This window comes from Salmo trutta, chromosome 23 (genome assembly GCF_901001165.1).
Source record: "Salmo trutta chromosome 23, fSalTru1.1, whole genome shotgun sequence".
NCBI lineage: Eukaryota > Metazoa > Chordata > Actinopteri > Salmoniformes > Salmonidae > Salmo > Salmo trutta.
Genome location: NC_042979.1, coordinates 31,106,959 through 31,129,458, shown reverse-complemented (window position 1 = coordinate 31,129,458; position 22,500 = coordinate 31,106,959). Strand labels below are relative to the sequence as shown.

General features: G+C 42.7%; 1 protein-coding gene across 1 annotated transcript in view; it reads left to right on the top strand.

Annotated features, from left to right (window-relative positions):
- LOC115160300 (ras/Rap GTPase-activating protein SynGAP-like) overlaps positions 1-22,500 on the top strand; it is a 189,932-nt gene that overhangs the window by 146,450 nt on the left and 20,982 nt on the right. The window contains exon 4 of the mRNA XM_029710663.1: positions 21,733-21,842. Within this exon, the coding sequence (XP_029566523.1) occupies positions 21,733-21,842 (110 nt within the window). The remainder of the gene's footprint in view (positions 1-21,732; positions 21,843-22,500) is intronic.

Genomic DNA, 22,500 nt, shown 5'->3' with positions numbered 1-22,500 from the left:
ATTTGCAGATGTTATGGCAGGTTCAGGAAAATGCTTGTATTTCTAGCTCCAACAATGTAGTAATAGTACCTAGCAATGCAAAACAATATGCACATAATTCAAAAAGTTGAAAGAAAGAAATTACAAAATTCCAGAACGAGCAGTGTCAGCATCTGTAGAAGCCACATTTCTTCAGCTTTTTGAGGTTGAAGAGGCACTGTTGTTTCTTCACAACACTGCCTGTGTGAATGGATGATTTCAGGTTGTCAGTGATGTGTATGCCAAGGAACTTGAAGCTTTTCACCCTCTCCACTGCAGCCCATTGATGTGGATAGAGGCGTGCTCCTTCTGCTGTCTCCTGAAGTCCACGATCAGCTCCTTCATTTTATTGACGTTGAGTGAGAGGTTATTTTCTTGGCACCACTCTGCCAGGGCCCTCACCTCCTCCCTGTAGGCTGTCTCGCTGTTGTTGGTAATCAGGCCTACCACTATTGTGTCGTCAGCAACATTGATGATTGAGTTGGAGACGTGCGTAGCCACTCAGTCATGGGTGAACAGGGAGTACAGAAGGGGGCAATTCTATGGCGATTGCATCGTCCATGGCTATATAGGGGCGGTATGCAAATTGTAGTGGGTTTTTGAGTAAGTTGGAGGTTATATGATCCTTAACTTGCCTCTCAAAGCACTTCATGATGACAGAAGTGAGTGCTATAGGGTGATAGTCATTTAGTTTACCTTCATTTTCTTGGGTACAGGAACAATGCTGGACATCTTATTAAAACCTGTTAGGGACAGACGTGCCGCGAGCGGAACGCCTCACCAATATCCAATGGTATAGAGTGGCGCGAATTACAAATACCTAAAAATGCAAAAACTTCAATTTTTCAAACATAAGACTGTTTTACACCATTTTAAAGACAAGACTCTCCTTTATCTAACCACATTATCCAATTTCAAAAAGGCTTTACAACGAAAGCAAAACATTAGATTATGTCAGGAGAGTACCCAGCCAGAAATAATCACACACCCATTTTTCAAGCTAGCATATATGTCACAAAAATCAAAACCACAGCTAAATGCAGCACTAACCTTTGATGTTCTTCATCAGATGACACTCCTAGGACATTATGTTATACAATACATGCATGTTTTGTTCAATCAAGTTCATATTTATATAAAAAACCAGCTTTTTACATTAGCATGTGATGTTCAGAACTAGCATACCCACTGAAAACTTCCGGTGAATTTACTGAATTACTCACGATAAACGTTGACAAAAAAACATAACAATTATTTTAAGAATTATAGATACAGAACTCCTTTATGCAATCGCGGTGTCCGATTTTAAAATAGCTTTTCGGTGAAAGCACATTTTGCAATATTCTGAGTAGATAGCCCGGCCATCATGGCTAGCTATTTTGACACCCACCAAGTTTGGCACTCACCAAACTCAGATTTACTATAAGAAAAATTGGATTACCTTTGCTGTTCTTCGTCAGAATGCACTCCCAGGACTTCTACTTCAACAACAAATGTTGTTTTGGTTCCAAATAATCCATAGTTAAATCCAAATAGCTCCGTTTTGTTCGTGTGTTCAAGTCACTATCCGAAGGGTGACGCGCCGGTGCGTTTCGTGACAAAAAATGTCAAAATATTCCATTACCGTACTTCGAAGCATGTCAAACGCTGTTTAAAATCAATTTTTATGCAATTTTCTCATAAAATAGCGATAATATTCCAACCGGGAGACATTGTATCCATTCAAACACTGAAAGTAAAACATGGAGTCGTCACATGCCAGTGCCATTGTTCTCAGAAGGACCACTCACCAAAACCCCTGCTGTTTTTCGCCCAGAGACTGCAGAGCTATCATTCAACATTCTGGCGCCTTCTGAGAGCCAATGAAAGCCTTAGAAAATGTCACGTTACAGCAGAGATCCTGTATTTTTGATAAAGAGGCTATAGAAGGACAAGAAATGGTCAGACAGGGCACTTCCCATATAGAATCTTCTCAGGTTTTGGCCTGCCATATGAGTTCTGTTATACTCACAGACACCATTCAAACAGTTTTAGAAACTTTGGGGTGTTTTCTAGCCAAATCTACTAATTATATGCATATTCTAGTTTCTGGGCAGGAGTAATAACCAGATTAAATCGGGTACATTTTTTATCCGGCCCTGAAAATACTGCCCCCTATCCTAACAGGTTAACCTTTTAGGGACAGACGTTCCACTAGCGGAAAACTCACCAATATCCAATGGTAGAGCGTGGCGTGAAATACAAATACCTCAAAAATGCTATAACTTACATTTCTCAAACATATGACTATTTTACACCATTTTAAAGACAAGACTCTCGTTAATCTAACCACATTGTCCGATTTCAAAAAGGCTTTACAACGAAAGCAAAACATTAGATTATGTCAGGAGAGTACCCTCCCAAAAATAATCACACAGCCATTTTCAAAGCAAGCATATGTCACAAAAACCAAAACCACAGCTAAATGCAGCACTAACCTTTGATGATCTTCATCAGATGACACTCCTAGGACATTATGTTATACAATACATGCATGTTTTGTTCAATCAAGTTCATATTTATATCAAAAACCAGCTTTTTACATAAGCATGTGATGTTCAGAACTAGCATACCCACCGCAAACTTCCGGTGAATTTACTAAATTACTCATGATAAACGTTCACAAAAAAACATAACAATTATTTTAAGAATTATAGATACAGAACTCCTTTATGCAATCGCGGTGTCAGATTTTAAAATAGCTTTTCGGCGAAAGCACATTTTGCAATATTCTGAGTCGATAGCTCGGCCATCACAGGCTAGCTAATTTGACACCCACCAAGTTTGGTGCTCACTAAACTCACAATTACTATAAGAAAAATTGGATTACCTTTGCTGTTCTTCGTCAGAAATGTTGTTTTGGTTCCAAATAATCCATAGTTATATTGAAATAGCTCCGTTTTGTTCGTGCGTTGAGGTCACTATCCGAAGGGTGACGTGCAAGCGCATTTCATGACAAAAATTCCAAAATATTCCATTACCGTACTTCGAAGCATGTCAAACGCTGTTTAAAATTAATTTTTATGCTATTTTTCTCGTAAAATAGCGAAAATTTTCCAACCGGGTGACGTTGTATTCATTCAAAGGCTGAAAGAAAAACATGGAGTCGGACGCGCATCTCCAGTGTCACTGTTCCCAGAAATACTCCTGCTGTTCTTCGCCCAGAAACTGCAGACACCCCATTACACTTTCTGGCGCCTTCTGAGAGCCAATGGAAGCCTTAGAAAATGTCATGTTACAGCACAGATGCTGTATTTTCGATAGAGATGTAGCAATGATCCAGAGTGCTCTATGCGCGAGTAGCACAGGAGATGTGTTGTTAGCATTTTGGTAGCATTTTCCTTCAGATTTTCTTTATTAAAATGTCCAGTTACAATAAATGTGGCCTTGGGATATGCGCTTTCCAGTTTGTGCAAAGTCCAATGTAGTTTCTTGAGATCTTTCGCGATGTCGGCTTGGGGGGGAATATACACGGCAGTGATGATTACTGAAGAAAATTCTCTCAGGAGCTATTGTTGAGGGAGAACTAAAGGACTTGAGTTCCTGTATGTTACCACAATCACACCATGAGTAGTTAACCATGAAACATACACCACCTTTCTTTTTCCCTGAGAGTTTTTTCTTCCTGTCCGCACGATGGACAGAAAAACACACTGGCTGAATAGACTAGGACAAGATATCTGAAGAGAGCGATGATTCCATAAAACAGAGCATGTTACAGTCCCTGATGTCAAAATGATGGTGAGTGACTGTCGATCTAATACCAAAAGTTATTTTTGGCTGTAGGTAATAATGCAAGAAACATTCTGAGCAAATAATGTTAGAAATAACCCCCAAAAACATCAAATACTGCAAAGTTGTCTAGGAGCTAAAATCAGGGCGAACATGTCTGTCGTCGCCATCTTGTCACGGTCACATGGATGAGTGCAGAGGACAGTTGTCCCCCTTCATCTTTATTACACACTTAGCCACAGAACCAGGAGAGCAGAAACAGTAGACAGACGGATAGACAGACAGACAGGAGCTGAAACACGACACAACACAACACACCCACTGCCCTACACTGTCCTGCTTTGTGATACAGTATGATAGCAGACATGTGACATAGTGTGATGATATTGTGCTCTGTGTTTGCATTACGTCTTGTCTGACCTCCCTGGCTAAGTTTGCATTGTTATATCTAAACATTTGTTATGTTTGTTTACTAACTTGCCTCTGATGGGGATTTGTCCAATTATGAAGTCGACAGGGTGTGCGTGTCTGACTGCTTGCTTGCGTGCCCTTGTGTGTACATGCTTGTGTTTGCTTTATTGATGCTCTATAGAGCCCAGTTCTGCTCGTTAGCGAGTGATTGTCTCTGTCTTTTGTTTGAGAAGAATAGAAGAGAAGAGAAGAGAAGAGAAGAGAAGAGAAGAGAAGAGAAGAGGAGCTAATTCTGTAATCATCCACCCTGTATGTGGTCTCCCCCATTATATACACATGGGTCCTGGGGAACTGCACACAAACATTGCTATTGCTATAACACCACTGGTATTGCAGTGGTGTTATAGTCTTGTTTGTTTGGGCCAGGGTCACTGAATGAATTCTAAGGAAAGACTTAGGGAATGGGATGACACTTTTGTGTGTGTGTGTGTGTGTGTGTGTGTGTGTGTGTGTGTGTGTGTGTGTGTGTGTGTGTGTGTGTGTGTGTGTGTGTGTGTGTCTGGCCTGTCCTTGTTTGTCTCTCAGTGGAACAGCTCCTAGCATTGCTAGTCTTATCATGTCTAGTCTATAACTGTACCTGAAGGTAGTTTATTCACATTTACATATTCAAACCTGTTGTTATGGCTTCTCTTATCTCACCACCTGGGTACAATAATAAAGTGATTTAATCAGACACACATACAGGCACACACCCACACACAGACATAGGTGGACACACGTAGACGTTTAGTCTGTGAAGGACTTCAGTGAGTGAGGGAGGGAGGGAGAGAAGGTGAGAGAGAGAAAGAGAGAGAGAAAGAGAGAGACAGAGAGAGAGAGAAAGAGAGATAATTATAGTGTAGTGTAGTGTATGGTAGTATAGTGTATTATACAGTGCATTCGGAAAGTATTCAGACCCCTTGAATTTTTCCACATTTTGTTACGTTACATGGATCTACACACAATGCCCCATAATGACAAAGCAAAAACAGGTTTTTAGACATTTTTGCAAATTAAAAACTGAAATATCACATTAACATAAGTATTTACACTCTTTACTCAGTACTTTGTTGAAGCACCTTTGGCAGCGATTACAGCCCCGAGTCTTCTTGTGTATGACGCTACAAGCTTGGCACGCCTGTACTTGGGGAGTTTCTCCCATTCCTCTCTGCAGATCCTCTCAAGTTTTGTCAGGTTGGATGGGGAGCGTCATTGCACAGCTATTTTCAGGTCTCTCCAGAGATGTTCAATTGGGTTCAGTTCTATGACTAGGCCACTCAAGGACATTCAGAGACTTGTCCCGAAGCCACTCCTGCGTTGTCTTGGCTGTGAGCTTAGGGTGGTTGTCCTGTTGGAAGGTGAACGTTCTCCCCAGTCTGAGGTCCTGAGCGCTCTGGAGCAGGTTTTCATAAAGCATCTCTTTGTACTTTGCTCTGTTCATCTTTCCCTCGATCCTGACCTGTCTCACAGTCCCTGCCACTGAAAATCATCCCCACAGGATGATGCTGCCACCACCATGCTTCACCATAGGGATGGTGCCAGGTTTCCTCCAGACGTGACGCTTGGCATATCAGACCAGAGAATCTTGTTTGTCATGGTCTGAGAGTCCTTTAGGTGCCTTTTGGCAAACTCCAAGCGGGCTGTCATGGTGGAGTGCTGCAGAGATGGTTGTCCTTCTGGAAGGTTCTCCCATCTCCACAGAGGAACTCTGGAGTTCTGTCAGAGTGACCATCGGGTTCTTGTTCGTCTTCCTGACCAAGGCCCTTCTCCCCCGTTTGCTCAGTTTGGCGAACAGCTCTAGGAAGAGTCTTGGTGGTTCCAAACTTCTTCCATTTAAGAATAATGGAGGCCACTGTGTTATTGGGGACCTTCAATGCTGCAGAATTGTTTTGGTACCCTTCCCAAGATCTGTGCCTCGACACAATCCTGTTTCAGAGCCCTACGGACAATTCCTTCAACCTCATGGCTTGGTTTTTGCTCTGACATGCACTGTCAACTGTGGGACCTTATATAGACAGGTGTGTGCCTTTACAAATCATATCCAATCAATTGAATTTACCATAGGTGGACTCCAATCAAGTTGTAGAAACATCTCAAGAATGATCAATGGAAACAGGATGCACCTGAGCTCAATTTTGAGTCTCATAGCAAAGGGTCTGAATACTTATGTAAATAAGGTATTTCTATTTTTTTCTCTTATATACATTTGCTTTGGCATTATGGGGTATTGTGTGTACAAGCATTTCACTACACTTGCATTAACATCTGCTAACCATGTGTATGTGACCAATTTGATTTGTAAATTGATCAGGATTTGTATTTATTTCATAAATTTTATAATAAGACTGTAATGTAACAAAATGTGGAGAAAGTCTAGGGGTCTGAATACTTTCCAAATGCACTGTACTGTAGTGCATTATAGTGTAGTGTATAGTGTAGTGTAGTGTGTGTTTGTGTGCTTTTGGTTTTCCCTTTGTGTGTCCTCTCCTATACAGGCCTTTATCTAGTTTTTCACTCTCTCTACCTCTCCATCACACTATCTCTATCTCTCCATCATACTCCCCCTCTCTCTCCGTTCATTCTCACCAACACACTCACATTATATCAGTCCACCATCCAGCAGCAGCTGTTGAATGAAGGTTGTGTAACATTCACACACACACACACACACACACACACACACACACACACACACACACACACACACACACACACACACACACACACACACACACACACACACACATATTGTTGTTTCCTATCCATGTGTGTCACACTGAACTAGCAAGAAGTGAGGATGTGAAGCAGGCCTGTGTATGGGAAACATGGCTGCACCAATATGGGGCTGAACGATGAGTCAGTTTCCAAAACCCAAGCTCATTTATAGCTAAACACAGGAAACTGGAACACGTCCTGGCTCTGACGCCTGTACTCTGCTGTTATACTGATATACTGTCAGATCATCATGTTTAACCCAGGATTTTAGCCCTGGTTGTCGTCATAAAGCCGGTGGCATTAGAAGCTGCTCTCTACAGTACCTAAACCAGCCAGGACTAGACTAGACTGGATGGAGGTTTGAGCCTGGAAGCCACTTCCTGCACAAGCCTGCACTGGCATAGGTGGAGAGGGGCCAGATGACTTAGCACTCCTCAGTCCCAAACAGACTCCAATAACGGGGAGACAGGTTTTGGTAGATTCCCCCTAATCCTGGAGATTTACCCTCAGATTACCATAGGGACCAGACGGAACAGAGAGAGTGGTTTGGCTGTGGGTGTCAGGGGACAGGGAGGTAGAGGAAAGACTGTGATTCTACCCATCCTTCTCTCTCTAAGACCCTCCTGTCAACACTCCAACACACACACTCACACACACACACTCTGCCCCGCAGTGCCTTCGTTTAGCCCATTCATCTTTAAACCTATTAGTTTACTTTTAGTGTCTTGTATTCCCTATTTGGGTATGTACATGTTTGTTGTGTGTCTGTGTTGTATAGGCCATGTTGTGTTAGGTGCTGTGTGTTATTGGTTCAGCTCTGTTCTATGTCACGCAGTAACATTCTGCCTGTTCTTTATGACACTGGAACATTTGATGTGTTCTATCTGGTTGGACCAGGTCTTGGAAGGTTAGAGGGGCCTCAGACAGCACTGACAGGAATGCTGAACCTATGTTGCTCTCTCTGCAAAAACATCCACTTCCTCCTCCTCTTGCCTCCTCCAACCTGCCTTTCCCACAAACACACAGACAAAGGCCCTCCGCAGCCAACCTAAACAAGAAATAGGCCCCCTCTCTCACTGTCTCTCTCTCACTTTCTCTATCTCTCTCCCCCTCTCTCTCTCTCAATTCAGTTCAATTCAAAAGGCTTTATTGGAATAGGAAACATGCAAGTGGAATAGACAAGAAATGAAAGGGAAATAAACAATCAGAAATTAACAGTAAATATTACATAAGTTTTAAAATAATATAGACATTTCAAATGTTATATTATTGGCTATGTACAGTGTTGTAACAATGTGCAAGTAGTTGAAGTATGAAAGGGAAAATAAATAAACAGATAAATATATGTTGCATTTACAATGGTGTTTGTTCTCCACTGGTTGCCCTTTTCTTGTGGCAACAGGTCACATCTTGCTGCTGTGATGGCACACTGTGGTATTTCACCCAGTAGATAAGGGAGTTTATCAAGATTGGATATGTTTTCTTTGTGGGTCTGTGTAATCTGAGGGAAATACAGTCTGTCTCTAATATGGTCATACATTTGGCAGGAGGTTAGAAAGTGCAGCTCGGTTTCCACTTCATTTTGTGGGCAGTGTGCACATATCTTGAGAGCCAGATCTGCCGATGGTGGCATCTCTCAATAGCAAGGCTATGCTTACAAAGTCTGTATATAGTTAAAGCTTTCCTTAATTTTTGGGCATTCACAGTGGTCAGGTATTCTGCCACTGTGGACTCTCTGTTTAGGGCCAAATAGCATTCTAGTTTGCTCTGTTTTTTGTAGATTTTTTTTACATCAGCTTTTAATATTGCACATAGATTTTGGCTTCCATCAATGTAATTGTCTGCATCATTTCCAATCCCCCATATATTTTCCTTTATTATTGTCCCCGAAACCTACCATCCCTCCCCTAATTGGAGTACACTAAAGGACAACAACTCTAAGGCTTCTACTTCCAGCGTATACATAATATATGAACACAGTAAACTCAGCAAAAAAAGAAATGTCCCTTTTTCAGGATCCTGTCTTTCAAAGTTAATTCGTAAAAATCCAAATAACTGCACAGATGTTCATTGTAAAGGGTTTAAACACTGGTTGTTCAGTGAACCATAAACAATTAATGAACATGCACCTGTGGAACGGTCGTTAACATACTAACAGCTTATAGACGGTAGGCAATTAAGATCAGTTATGAAAACTTAGGACACGAAAGGACACTAACTTAGGACACTAACTTTCTCCTGACTCTCTCCTGACTCTGAAAAACACCAAAAGAAAGATGCCCAGGGTCTCTGCTCATCTGCATGAACGTGCCTTAGGCATGCTGCAAGGAGGCATGAGGACTGCAGATGTGGCCAGGGCAATAAATTCCAATGTCCGTACTGTGAGACACCTAAGACAGCGCTACAGGGAGACAGGATAGACAGCTGTGTAACACGTGTAACAACACCTGCACAGGATCGGTACATCCGAACATCACACCTGCGGGACAAGTACAGGATGGCAACAACAACTGCCCGAGTTACACCAGGAAAGCACAATAGCTCCATCAGTGCACAGACTGTCCACAATAGGCTGAGAGAGGCTGGACTGAGGGCTTGTAGGCCTGTTGTAAGGCAGGTCCTCACCAGACATCACTGGCAACAACGTCGCCTATAGGCACAAACCCACCGTCGCTGGACCAGACAGGACTGGCAAAAAGTGCTGACGAGTTGCCGTTTTGTCTCACCAGGGGTGATGGTCGGATTCGCATTTATCATTGAAGGAATGAGCATTACACCGAGGCCTGTACTCTGGAGCGGGATCGATTTGGAAGTGGAGGGTCCGTCATAGTCTGGGGCGGTGTGTCACAGCATCATCGGACTGAGCTTGTTGTCATTGCAGGCAATCTCAACGCTGTGCATTACAGGGAAGACATCCTCCTCCCTCATGTGGTACCCTTCGTGCAGGCTCATCCTACATGACCCTCCAGCATGACAATGCCACCAGCCATACTGCTCGTTCTGTGCATGATTTTCTGCAAGACAGGAATGTCAGTGTTCTGCCGTGGCCAGCGAAGAGCCCGGATCTCAATCCCATTGAGCACGTCTGGGACCTGTTGGATTGGAGGGTGAGGGCAGAAATGTCCGGAAACTTGCAGGTGCCTTGGTGGAAGAGTGGGGTCACATCTCACAGCAAGAACTGGCAAATCTGGTGCAGTCCATGAGGAGAAGATGCACTGTAGTACTTAATGCAGCTGGTGGCCACACCAGATACTGACTGTTACTTTTGATTTTGACCCCCCCTTTGTTCAGGGACACATTATTCCATTTCTGTTAGTCACATGTCTCAGTTGTTGAATCTTGTTATGTTCATACAAATATTTACACATGTTAAGTTTGCTGAAAATAAACGCAGTTGACAGTGAGAGGATGTTTATTTTTTTGCTGAGTTTATATTTTACAATAGTTATCTTTTGTTTGTTTTTAGTCCTATCCTTCTTGTTGATTCTTTCCAATGTGTAAAGTAATTCTCATTATTTGATAGGGTCTAATTGCGTTGCTGTTCTGGGGCTCTGTGTGGTCTGTTGTGTTTGTGAACAGAGTCCCCATAAAAGCTGGCTGACGAGACTTTTCTCCAGGTTCATCTCTCTCTCTCTCAAATCAATTCAAAAGGCTGTATTGGCATGGAATGTGTTACCACATACATTGCCAAGGCAAACATATAGACACATATCAAATCCATGATGACGCAGATAGATAATAATAGGAAAAATAATAATACTAAATTAGTAATAACAATTAACAGGACCATACAGTAAGAAATTAATGAGGACAATAATGAACTAGTGAGAAAGACACAGGTAGCAATGTTGTTATTCTGGTTGTTCATTCCACTGGCTGTTGCAGCTAATATGGCACAAAGTAGTTTTTCTCCCAATAGATACTGTATTTTCTTCTTTTCTGTTATGGTTTCAAGATGTTTGTATTTGTTTTCAAATTTGGGAAAGAAAATTGCCCCTAAGTCTGTATAGTTCTAGCGGTGTAGGAGAAAATGCAACTCTGTATCGACCTCTCGCTGAGTGCAAAGTGAGCACAATCTGTCCTCTCTGGGTAGCCAAATTTGTCTGTGACAGCCGGTCTCTATATCCAGGCTGTGATCTCTGAGTCTGGACATAGTCGGTGTTTTCCTCAGTTTTCTATCAGTCACGGTGGTTCGATAGTCCGCCACCATGTACTCTCTCTGTCACGCCCTGACCTTAGAGCCTTTTTTATTCTCTATTTTGTTAGATCAGGGTGTGACTTGGGTGGGCATATCTAGGTTTCTATTTCTTTGTTGGCCTAGTATGGTTCCAAATCATATGCAGCTGTTTATCGTTGTCTCTGATTGGGGATCATACTTAGGCAGCCCTTTTTCCCACCTGTGATTGTGGGATCTTGTTTGTGTATTTGCTTTCTGCACTGCATATAGCTTTACGTTCGTTTTGGTATTCTGTTGTTTTTCCCGGTGTCATTTTTTATTAAAAGTAAAATGCACGCCTACCACGCTGCACCTTGGTCCAGTTCTTCAGACGAGCATAACACTCTCTCTTTCTCTGTCTATTTAAATTCAATTTCAGTTCAAGGGGCTTTATTGGCATGGGAAACATATGTTAACATTGCCAAAGCAAGTGAAATAGATAATAAGCAAAGTGAAATAAACCCCAAAAAAGAACAGTAAACATTACACTCACAAAAGTTCCAAAAGAAAGACATTTCATATGTCTATATACAGTGTTGTAATGATATGCAAATAGTTAAAGTACAAAAGGGAAAATAAATAAACAGAAATATGGGTTGTATTTACAATGGTGTTTGTTCTTCACTGGTTTCCCTTTCTTGTGGCAACAGGTCTCAAATCTTGCTGCTTTGATCGCACACTGGTATTTCACCCAATAGATATGGGAGTTTATCAAAATTTGATTTGTTTTTTAGTTCTTTGTGGGTCTGTGTAATCTGAGGGAAATATGTGTCTCTAATATGGTCATACATTTGGCAGGAGGTTGGGAAGTGCAACTCAGTTTCCACCTTATTTTGTGGGCAGTGTGCACATAGCCTGTCTTCTCCTGAGAGCCAGGTCTGCCTTCGGCGGCCTTTCTCAATAACAAGGCTATGCTCACTGAGTCTGTACATAGTCAAGGCTTTCCTTAATCTTAAGGATCGGACCCTTTTTTTCAATTTTCGCCTAAAATAACATACCCAATTCTAACTGCCTGTAGCTCAGGCATGGAAACAAGGATATGCCTATTCTTGATAGCATTTGAAAGGAAACACTCGGAAGTTTGTGGAAATGTGAAATGAATGTAGGAGAATATAACACATTAGATCTGGAAAAAGAAAAAAACAACCTTTTTTTGCCATAAAGTATTATTCCAGCCCAGGCACAATTTAGATGTTGGCCACTAGATGGCAGCAGTGTATGTGCAAAGTTTTAACTGATTCAATGAACCATTGCATTTCTGTTCATTTTGTATCAAGACTTCCCAAATGTGCCTAATTGGTTTATTAATAACTTTTCAAGTTCAAAACTGTGCACTCTCCTCAAATAATAGCATTGTATTATTTCAGTGTAATAGCTACTGTAAATTGGACAGTGCAGTTAGATTAACAAGAATGTAAGCTTTCTGCCAATATCAGATATGTCTATGGGAAATTTGTTACTTACAACCTTATGCTAATCGCATTAGCCTACGTTAGCTCAACCGTCCCGTGGGGGACCCACCGATCCTGAAGAAGTTTTAATTCTGGGTCAGTCACAGTGGTCAGATATTCTTCCACCGTGTACTCTCTGTTAAGGGCCAAATAGTATTCTAGTTTGCTCAGTTATTTCATTAATTCTTTCCAGTGTCAAGTAATTATCTTTTTGTTTTCTCATGATTTGATTGGGTCTAATCTCTCTCTCTCTCTCGATCTTTCTTAGCTTTGTATGGAAACTGAATGCTGGGAATGTATGTGCAGCTGATACTGACTTCTTGTGGAAAGTACCACTGCTCTTGGTGGTGTCTGCTTACTAGTTCTAAAAGAGAATGAGAGAGTTTGTTATGTAAGTAAAACAGTAAATTATGTTCCTCACCATAAGAACTAACTGAGGAGCTGGCAACAACAGGGTGGTCTGCAGGTTAAGTGACTGTGTGTTTGTCTGCTGCTGTTTATTGTGATTTAGAGAAAGAGGAGACAGCACTCTGCCACATTTTATCACCCGCTAAGGGCAGGGTAAATATCAGCACAGAGAGAGAGAGAGGTCAAAAGTCCAAGGTGCTCCTCACAACTCTGTGTTAACACACTACTAAGCCCTTAGTCTCAGTCGCTCTCTCTCTCTCTCTCTCTCTCTCTCTCTCTCTCTCTCTCTCTCTCTCTCTCTTTCTACCACCCTTCTCTCTCCACTAACCCAGTGAGACTCATCTCTTAACATTGGCAATTAACGATTTTTCTTATTGTGACCAGTGGACCTTGTTAGTGATTGCTAGAGTTGAGCATATCTGTTTTTGTGTTATGCTTGTCACTTGTGTAAGTACTTTTTCTGTGAAAGTTCCATTAAATATCTCGCTCGCAGCATTTCACTGACAACACCAGGGTGTCAAAACAAGACATGAAGATCCGCACAATAATGAAATAAATAAATATGTGAAGTAATAAGCAGAGTGCTCAATGAGTAACATGAAACAGCTATTCATATTCAGCCAAAGAGAGCGATGTCTTTGCAGTGGTGTCAGCCAGTCAAGACAAGTGTTGCTTGTCTCACAGTTGAGAGGAGGGAATAAAGAGGGTGATGTATTTGTGAAGGGGTAGAGGAGAAAAATAGAGAAAGGGAGAGAGAAAAGAAAGAGAAGAGCAGAAGATATCCCTCCAGACAGAGACAAGAGAGTAAACAGAATCTTAGCTCTCGACAGCCTGTGATTTTCACTCATCATATCACTGCCCCCTCTCAGCATGCAGTGTGTGTGTGAGTGTGTGTTTGTGTGTGTGTGTGTGTGTGTGTGTGTGTGTGTGTGTGTGTGTGTGTGTGTGTGTGTGTGTGTGTGTGTGTGTGTGTGTGTGTGTGTGTGTGTGTGTGTGTGTTTATTAAACTGCAGCTATCCTCTCTCTCCTGTCATAACTGCATAGATGTGTTATCCCTTCAGAATATTTGAGTTATTTCTTTGGCTGAAGGAAGAGAGAAAATAACTTCTAAAAGGTCATAAAGACTACCTATGGCTATCCAAAACAACATGCCAAGGGCATACTCAGATCTCTGTATTCATTGGCTGTGTTGTCACTGTCAGGATGAGTCAAAAGCCTGACCATTTATTCATAGACAACAAGACAACAAGCTGAGAGGGTACTAAAAGCACTTAAAAAATAAGATGCTTTGTTGTCACGTACACCAGATAGGTGTGGTAAAATGTGTTGTTTTACTGGGTCAGCCAAAGAAGTACGGCGCCACTGGAACAAATTAGGGTGCCTTGCTGAAGGCACATTGGCAGATGTTTTACATTGTCAGCTCAGGTATTCGAATCAGCAACCTTTCCGTTACTGGCCCAACGCTATAACTGTTAGGCTACCTGCCGCCAAGGCTAGACTACCTCTAGTAGAGTACAGTGTGTGTGTGTTTGTGTGTGTGTGGCAATAAAGACGGAAGGTGATTTTCCATTCACACTCTTTCCGGTCCTTACACCTCTCCTTCATATGATGAGTCCTCTCCTCTACAGCTCCTCTTTCTAAATGAGTCACTATGCTAAGTAGCTCTATGGTGCTTCCACAATGAGAAGAAATTTACATAAGTTGTTCTCAGTAGAAGCTTACCTAATCTGCCAGTGCCTGAACAGTGATTGCGGCTAGAACGCAAGCCCAGACCAATCCCTATGCACTCCCAGGCACCTTGAAAAGAATTGCACTGGAATGGATAGCGTTTTTTTGCGTTGATCTTAACGTTTTTTGTACATAATGTTCCGGTCATTGTTTCCGCCGTTGTTTCGCATTGTTTCCTTTTCAGAACAGCGATCACTAACCTCAATTTGGATTAAAATGTCTTCTTCAAGGAGTCGGCGACGCAGGACATACTGCTCACCCCGGACCAGTCCCTAATCCCAGAGACTCGGAAGAGAAAGTGACGGTGCAAAAGAGGCCTACGTGCGAAGACCCTGACGAAACCATATCGGCGAGTAGATAACCCGCCTCAGTCCTCCGTTCTATTGGCGAATGTACAATCACTGGAGAACAAATTGGACAAGCTCCGTTTGACACTATCCTATCAACGAGACCTGAACAATTGTAATATCCTTTTGTTTCTTGGAGTCATGGCTGAACAAGGACATGAATAACATACATTTTTTTCTATGCATCGGCAGGACAGAATGGCAGCTTCAGGTAAACTCAAAGGGGGTGGTGATAGATGTCTATTTACCACTACAAATCAATGCTGGCTCTAAGATTGCACTCAACAAGCTGTATAGGGTCATAAGCAAACAAGAAAATGCTCATCCAGAGGTGGACAGGACTGTTTTGCTAGCACAGACTGGAATATGTTCCAGGATTCATCCGATGGCATTGAGGAGTTGACCACATCAATCACCAGCTAGATCTGCCGCTTTCAAGGAGCAGGACACTAATCCAGATGCTTATAAGAAATCCCACTAGGACTTCCGATGTCAAACAGGTAAAGCATCAATACAGGACTAAGATCGAATCATACTACACCGGCTCTGATGCTTGTCGGATGTGACAGGGCTTGCAAACTATCATAGATTTTAAAACATATTGAGACGTAGGTCTCTTTTCCAAATGTTCCCTGTATAATCGAATATAAAAATACACATTATACACACAAAAAATAAATATACATATAAGTGACGAGTATAAAAACTGTCGCCTGTAACAAAACGAGGGACACTATGGTAGATGGCATCCAAAGATATAAGATTAGTTGCTGCTGCACTTTGATAAATAATGTCACCATAATCAAGAACAAATAAAAAGGTTAATGAATAATCTGCTTCCCATTGCTTAGAGAAAGTCACAATCTGTTTCTGTAGAAAAAGCCAACTTTAAATCTTAGCTTCTTAACCAGCTCATCTCTATGTTTTCTAAACGTCAAATGCACATCAATCCAAATGCCTAAGTATTTATATCAGGAACACGTTATATTGGAGAATCATCTAATGAGTGAACATGTAGTTCATCTGTAACATTCTTACAAGAGTTTAAAAAATAATATGAATTTCATTTGGCCCATATTAAGCACACGTTTTAAATCAGCAAAGGATTCCTGTATAGCTCTAAAACCTGACTGTAGTTTTGACACAGATCAACAGTCAGGGCAATAGGATACATAATAGTATCATCTGCATATAAATGAAGTGTACAATTTTTAACAGATTGACCAATAGTGTTTATATAAATAGTGAAGAGAACCGATCCTGAAATCAACCCCTGTGGTACACCTTTATCTACTTCAAGAAATTCAGACTTAACCCATCAATCACGATGGCCTGAGTTCTGTCACTAAGATAATCATGAGACCATGAAAAGGCATCAGTGTACTGTATCCAGCATGTTTCTCTTTCCCATGTATGATTACATCAGATGCTATCTATTGTCTCTCTGTTTTATAACAGTGTGATGCATTACCTCACCATACACTGTGCTTAATACAAATACACAGACAATAGCACACACAGACGTTGACACAGCCACACACGCTAACATGAATGGATCCATAGGGACCCTGGTGTTTCAGTTGAAGCTGTTTGAAGCTGAGTGCTTTCTTGGCAGGGGGGGAATCCATTGTTTCAGTGAGAGGAGGGAATGAGAGCATGCCTCTCCCTGGAATGTCCTGGTCAGGGTGTCTGGAGGGTAGTGTGTGCTCCAGGCCCTGCTCCACTCCGGATGGCCAGAGGAAGCATGCTGTCTGACTCCAGGCTCACAGAGGCTAATGAGGCAGTCTACCTCAGAGGAGACACACCTAACTATGACGGCTTTGAAGTGATTTGTGAAGCACCTATGTAGTGCTTATGGAGCTCTATAAAGCCTTGATAAGTTGTTTTCAGTAAAGCTACCCTGGAAGAGGAGTAACTCCAATGAAAGTATGTTTATGAGTTGACTGTATATATGAGTGCACAATCAGGCACGGAATGGATTTTCAAACCTCCCCATCTCTTACAGAGTTGTCAGTTTAATGAAAATGGGAGAATGGGAGAGCAGGTGTGATCAGCACCGATTTGGCGGTACTGTAGGTATAGGTACCTAGCAAAAGAGACTTCAGAACTCTCTGTCAGTCAGTTGGAGCAAGTTGGTGGGGTTGCCATGGGAATGGAGCATTGAGAAAATTGTCCATTGTGGCAAACCAAGGGGGGAGAGAGAGGGGAGAGAGGAGCGAAAGAGAGAGAAAGGTAGCTGTCACTCCTAAGGCTGGCAGTGACATGGGTCAGCAACAGACACGTGTAATAGAGTTCTGACTATGAGAGAGAGAGAGAGAGCGAGAGACACATACTGAATACACGTAGAAACACACAACTGTTTAACCACCATCTCTGTGATTTCAGCATCTTATCTGTCTCTGAGGGATACATACTGTTTCTCAAGCGGGGTCTTTGATGTCCCTATGGTGACTCTCTCCACTCCTCCATCCAGCCTCTTATCTTCCCCTGACAGACCCCATAGAGGGCAATTAACTAGACACTCAGAGACCCAGTCTGAGCAGCGTTACAAAAGCCAAGCCAGTTGACTGCCATCTGTGCATCATCATCCCCCAAGTCCCCTGACAGCTACACTGCCTGGTGCTGTGAGACTGTCCTATTAACTAACTGTTAGGAGGGATGGAGGGAAGGACAGGGAGATGGAGGGAGGGGGGACGTTTTATTGGGCTGTGCAGGAGGAAGAGAAGAAGAAGATGGAAGAAGAGGAGAAGGAGAGGAAGTATGAGAGGAGGATGAAGGGGAAAAGGAGGAGAAAGAGGAGAAGCGCTTGTACAGGCCAGATAGCTTAACCTCATTGAGTAGTGGGCAATATAACCACACCTCTCATAGACAACAATATAACCACACCTCTCATAGACAACAATATAACCACACCTCTCACAGACAACAATACAACCACACCTCTCATAGACAACAATATAACCACACCTCTCATAGGTAACACATCTGCTGTGTGTGCCCTCTAACGGACCTTACAGATAACACACACACCTCTATCTGCTGCCACACACACACACAAGCCTGCGCACACAAAACACACACACACACTGAGTAATATTATCTTAAAGTGCCTGATATGCTGCTGCCATGGCAACAAGGGGATTAATTGTCCCTCAATGAACAGATCATTGAGGATGTTGGGATGTTTGATTAACTCACACAGGGGCAACTTCAACGTGCATTTCTAGTACATCTGTTTGGCTATTGCACCTCCTGCTTTTCCCATTCCCTAATGGTACACAGATGTGTGTGTGGGGGATTCACATCTGGCCCTTGCATATGTTCACAATGTGAGAGGAAACCACTGTAATATACTGTACTCTATACACTATGCGCACACACACACACCATTATGTGATGGAGAAATGAGTGTGTAAAATCCTACTGCATGCTGCTACACAACCATCTGCACAGTGCTGTGTACCATATGTAGAGTACATGTAAACGAGGCTTCTCATCACGAGTCCTGAAAACCACGTTTTACTTGCAAACATTGTACCAGGTGAAACGCTGTCCACAATAAAAGCAATGCTGCTAACTCCATGTACATTTTTTACATTTACATTTTAGTCATTTAGCAGACCCTCTTATCCAGAGTGTCACGACTTCTGCCGAAGTCGATGCCTCTCCTTGTTCGGGCGGTGTTCGGCGGTCGACGTCGCCGGTCTTCTAGCCATCGCTGATCCTTTTTCATTTTCCATTTGTTTTGTCTTGTTTTCCCACACACCTGGTTCTCATTTCCCTCATTATGTGTTGCGTATTTAACCCTCTGTTCCCCCCATGTCTTTGTGTGGTATTGTTTATTGTAAGTGCATGTGCACATATGTTTGACTGGTGCGCGTCGGGTTATTGTACCCATATTTCGTATTTTCTTATGCCGTTAGTTTTTACTATTAAACTGCTCCGGCAATTTAACAAGTTCTGCTCTCCTGCCACCAGTTACGCATACCTTACACAGAGCGACTTCCTACATTTTCGTACTTGTCCCCTGTGTGAATCAAACCCCCAACCGTGGTTTTACAAGCACCTTGCTCTACCAACCGAGCCACACATGTTACTCTGTGCACTAATACAGCCGACAGTCCTGTTGCACAGCTGACAGTCTAATTTACTGTAGCAAGGCTTTGGTTGGCAAGCTAACAGACAGACAGACAGACAGACAGACAGACAGACAGACAGACAGACAGACAGACAGACAGACAGACAGACAGACAGACAGACAGACAGACAGGGAAGTCTGAATACCCTGAATGCTCTTCTCAATGTCTTCCTTTCCCTTGAGGCTTGAGGTATCAGTGAAGGGTGATTTAAGGGATACCTGTGTGTGTGTTGTGTGTTTCTATCAAAGCATGTGTCAACTGTCAAAACAAGTATTGCTAGTTTCAGGTCTCTACTAATTGACAGACAATCAGAGTTGTTGTGTGCATCAAGCATTGAAACTGTTTTGCTATTTAAACGTTTCTTACAGAGACGCGGTTATTAGGCTGGCCATTTACCGTCATCCAGAACTCCATGACCATCACAGGACTACTCATACAGTATACGTGTGTTTGTTGAACAGTTGTGTGTTGTGTGCATTAGAGAGAGTGGGTCACTATGGAGAATGACAACAACCCAAGTGATGTCATCCAAACTTACACAGATCACCACTGGCCTGTCAGTGACCTCACAGAGGATAGCGGTCAGGACCAGGTCAGGGGGTCACTGTGTCTGCTGTAGGGGGGTGAGGGGGCGGGGGGAATTTGTCGTGCTGGTGTGACTTCTGTCACTCTGTATCTAATGTGTGTGTGTGTGTGCGTGCGCGTGTTTGTGTGTGTGTGAGTGTGTGAGTGTGTGAGTGTGTGAGTGAGTGAGCGAGCGTGCGTGCGTGCGTTTGTGTGTGCGTGTTTGTGTGAGTGTTTGTGTGAGAGTGAGTGAGTGAGTGTGTGCATGCGTGCGTGCGAGTGTGCGTGTGTGTGTGTTTGTACGTGCGTGCGAGCGAGCGTGCATGTGTGAGTGAGTATCAGAGTTTGCCTAGCTATAAAGCTGATCTGCATGTTTTACTGCAGACCGTGAGCACAATAGTGACTAAACCAACATGTACAGTACAGGATGTTTCCATTCATGGCCAGTCAGGCCCAGCAGGATGGGTGTTCTCCATCTATCAGACCTTCTCTTGTCTTTATTCAATTACTCTGTGTACTGTACTAATACAGTGGACAGACAGACAGACAGACAGACAGACAGACAGACAGACAGACAGACAGACAGACAGACAGACAGACAGACAGACAGACAGACAGACAGACAGACAGACAGACAGACAGACAGACAGACAGACAGACAGACAGGGAAGTCTGAATACCCTGAATGCTCTTCTCAATGTCTTCCTTTCCCTCGAGGGATTGATGGTATCAGTGAAGGGTGATTCAAGGGATACCTGTGTGTGTGTTGTGTGTTTCTATCAAAGCATGTGTCAACTGTCAAAACAAGTATTGCTAGTTTCAGGTCTCTACTAATTGACATACAATCAGAGTTGTTGTGTACCAAGCATGTATGCAATAGAAATAGTGAAAGGTTATGTTAGTTCACTACATGGCAGCCCATGGTTAATATCAGTCCTGTTCATTACTGTACCATAGTCTGAAGTCTCTGTATAGACATGCATACTGGCATGTCTCACATTCCTGTAGTGGACACCCAATCTGTAGCACATGGTACTTAAATGTCTCTGGGCTATAACAATCAATGTCTGTGATAACATGAATCACATGAAATCACTCTGTAGTGAAAACAAAGGCTGGTGGGATGAGCTATAGGAGGACAAGCTCATTGTAATGACTGGAATGGAATTAATGGAATGGAGTCAAACATGTGGTTTCCCTGTGCTTGAAACCATTCCATTTATTCCATACCAACCATTACAATGAGCCTGTCCTCCTATAGCGCCTCCCACCAGCCACCACTGACATAGAACACACACATTGATAGAGAAAGAGGTATCAGATGCGGATTAGATCAGAGGGCTTTCTATTTAGAGACATCAGAAAATCAGGAGTGGTGTTGGAAAATAAATGGAATGTGCAAAACGAAAGGAATTATGACGTTATTGATAACAACCTATTACTGAATGCTGAACTCTGCCTGAATTTGCAGTGAACAAAGCCTGTTGTACGAATGTGCCTTTACCCAATGTACCTAACTGATATCCTTCTCTCTCTCTCTCCCTCTCTCTATCGCTTTCTCTCTCTCTCTCTCCCTCTCTCTCTCTCTCTATCGCTTTCTCTCTCTCTCTTTTTCTTTCTCTTTCTCTGTCTCTCTGTGTCTCTCTCTCTGTCTCTGTGTCTCTTTCTCTCTCTCTCTCTCCCTCTCTCTATCGCTTTCTCTCTCTCTCTCCCTCTCTCTCTCTCTCTCTGTCTCTCTCTCTTTCTCTTTCTCTGTCTCTCTCTCTTTCTCTTTCTCTGTCTCTCTCTCCCTCTCTCTGTCTCTCTGTGTCTCTCTCTGTGTCTCTCTCTGTGTCTCTTTCTCTCTCTCTTTCTCTCTCTCTCTCTCTATATATATATATATATGTATAAATATATCTCTCTCTATCTCTCTCTCCTCTCAGCAGAATCGCCCCCTGAGAGAACAGGCCGCAGACGGAGTATGCCCGGTAGCGCCCCGGACAAGACCATACCACCCATGGAACCTGCCGCCGCAGCCACGCCCTTCAGAGTCACTGTGAGTACTGACCTACTGGAGTGTATGTGTGTGTGTGTGTGTGTGTGTGTGTGTGTGTGTGTGTGTGTGTGTGTGTGTGTGTGTGTGTGTGTGTGTGTGTGTGTGTGTGTGTGTGTGTGCGTGCGTGCGTGCGTGCGTGCGTGCGTGCGTGCGTGCGTGCGTGCGTGCGTGCATGCATAGGGCTGGGTGATATATTGTATGTTGATGTCCCGTGTGGCTCAGTTGGTAGAGCATGGTGTTTGCAACGCCAGGGTTGTGGGTTCAATTCCCACGGGGGACCAGTACGGGGAAAAAAATGTATGATGTATGCATTCACTACTGTAAATCGCTCTGGATAAGAGCGTCTGCTAAATTACTAAAATGTAAAATGTAAAAATGATGTATAGTGGTATGGATTCTCACAGTACTGTCTACATAACGACATGTTGATACAGTGCTAAATGACTGAAATGTTCTACAAATAGGATAATGCACTGTTTTGTCCTAGTTTATGAGTATAAAATAATCAGAATGGTGAAAACCCAGTAAAACAACTTCTTGTGTTGCCATCCTAGGGTCATGCACTACTCATAAAACATATATAGAACTTTGATGATTCAGAAACATAAAGCACCTTCAAATAACGCCATACCGTCAAAAATCATTAAAAATATTGTTA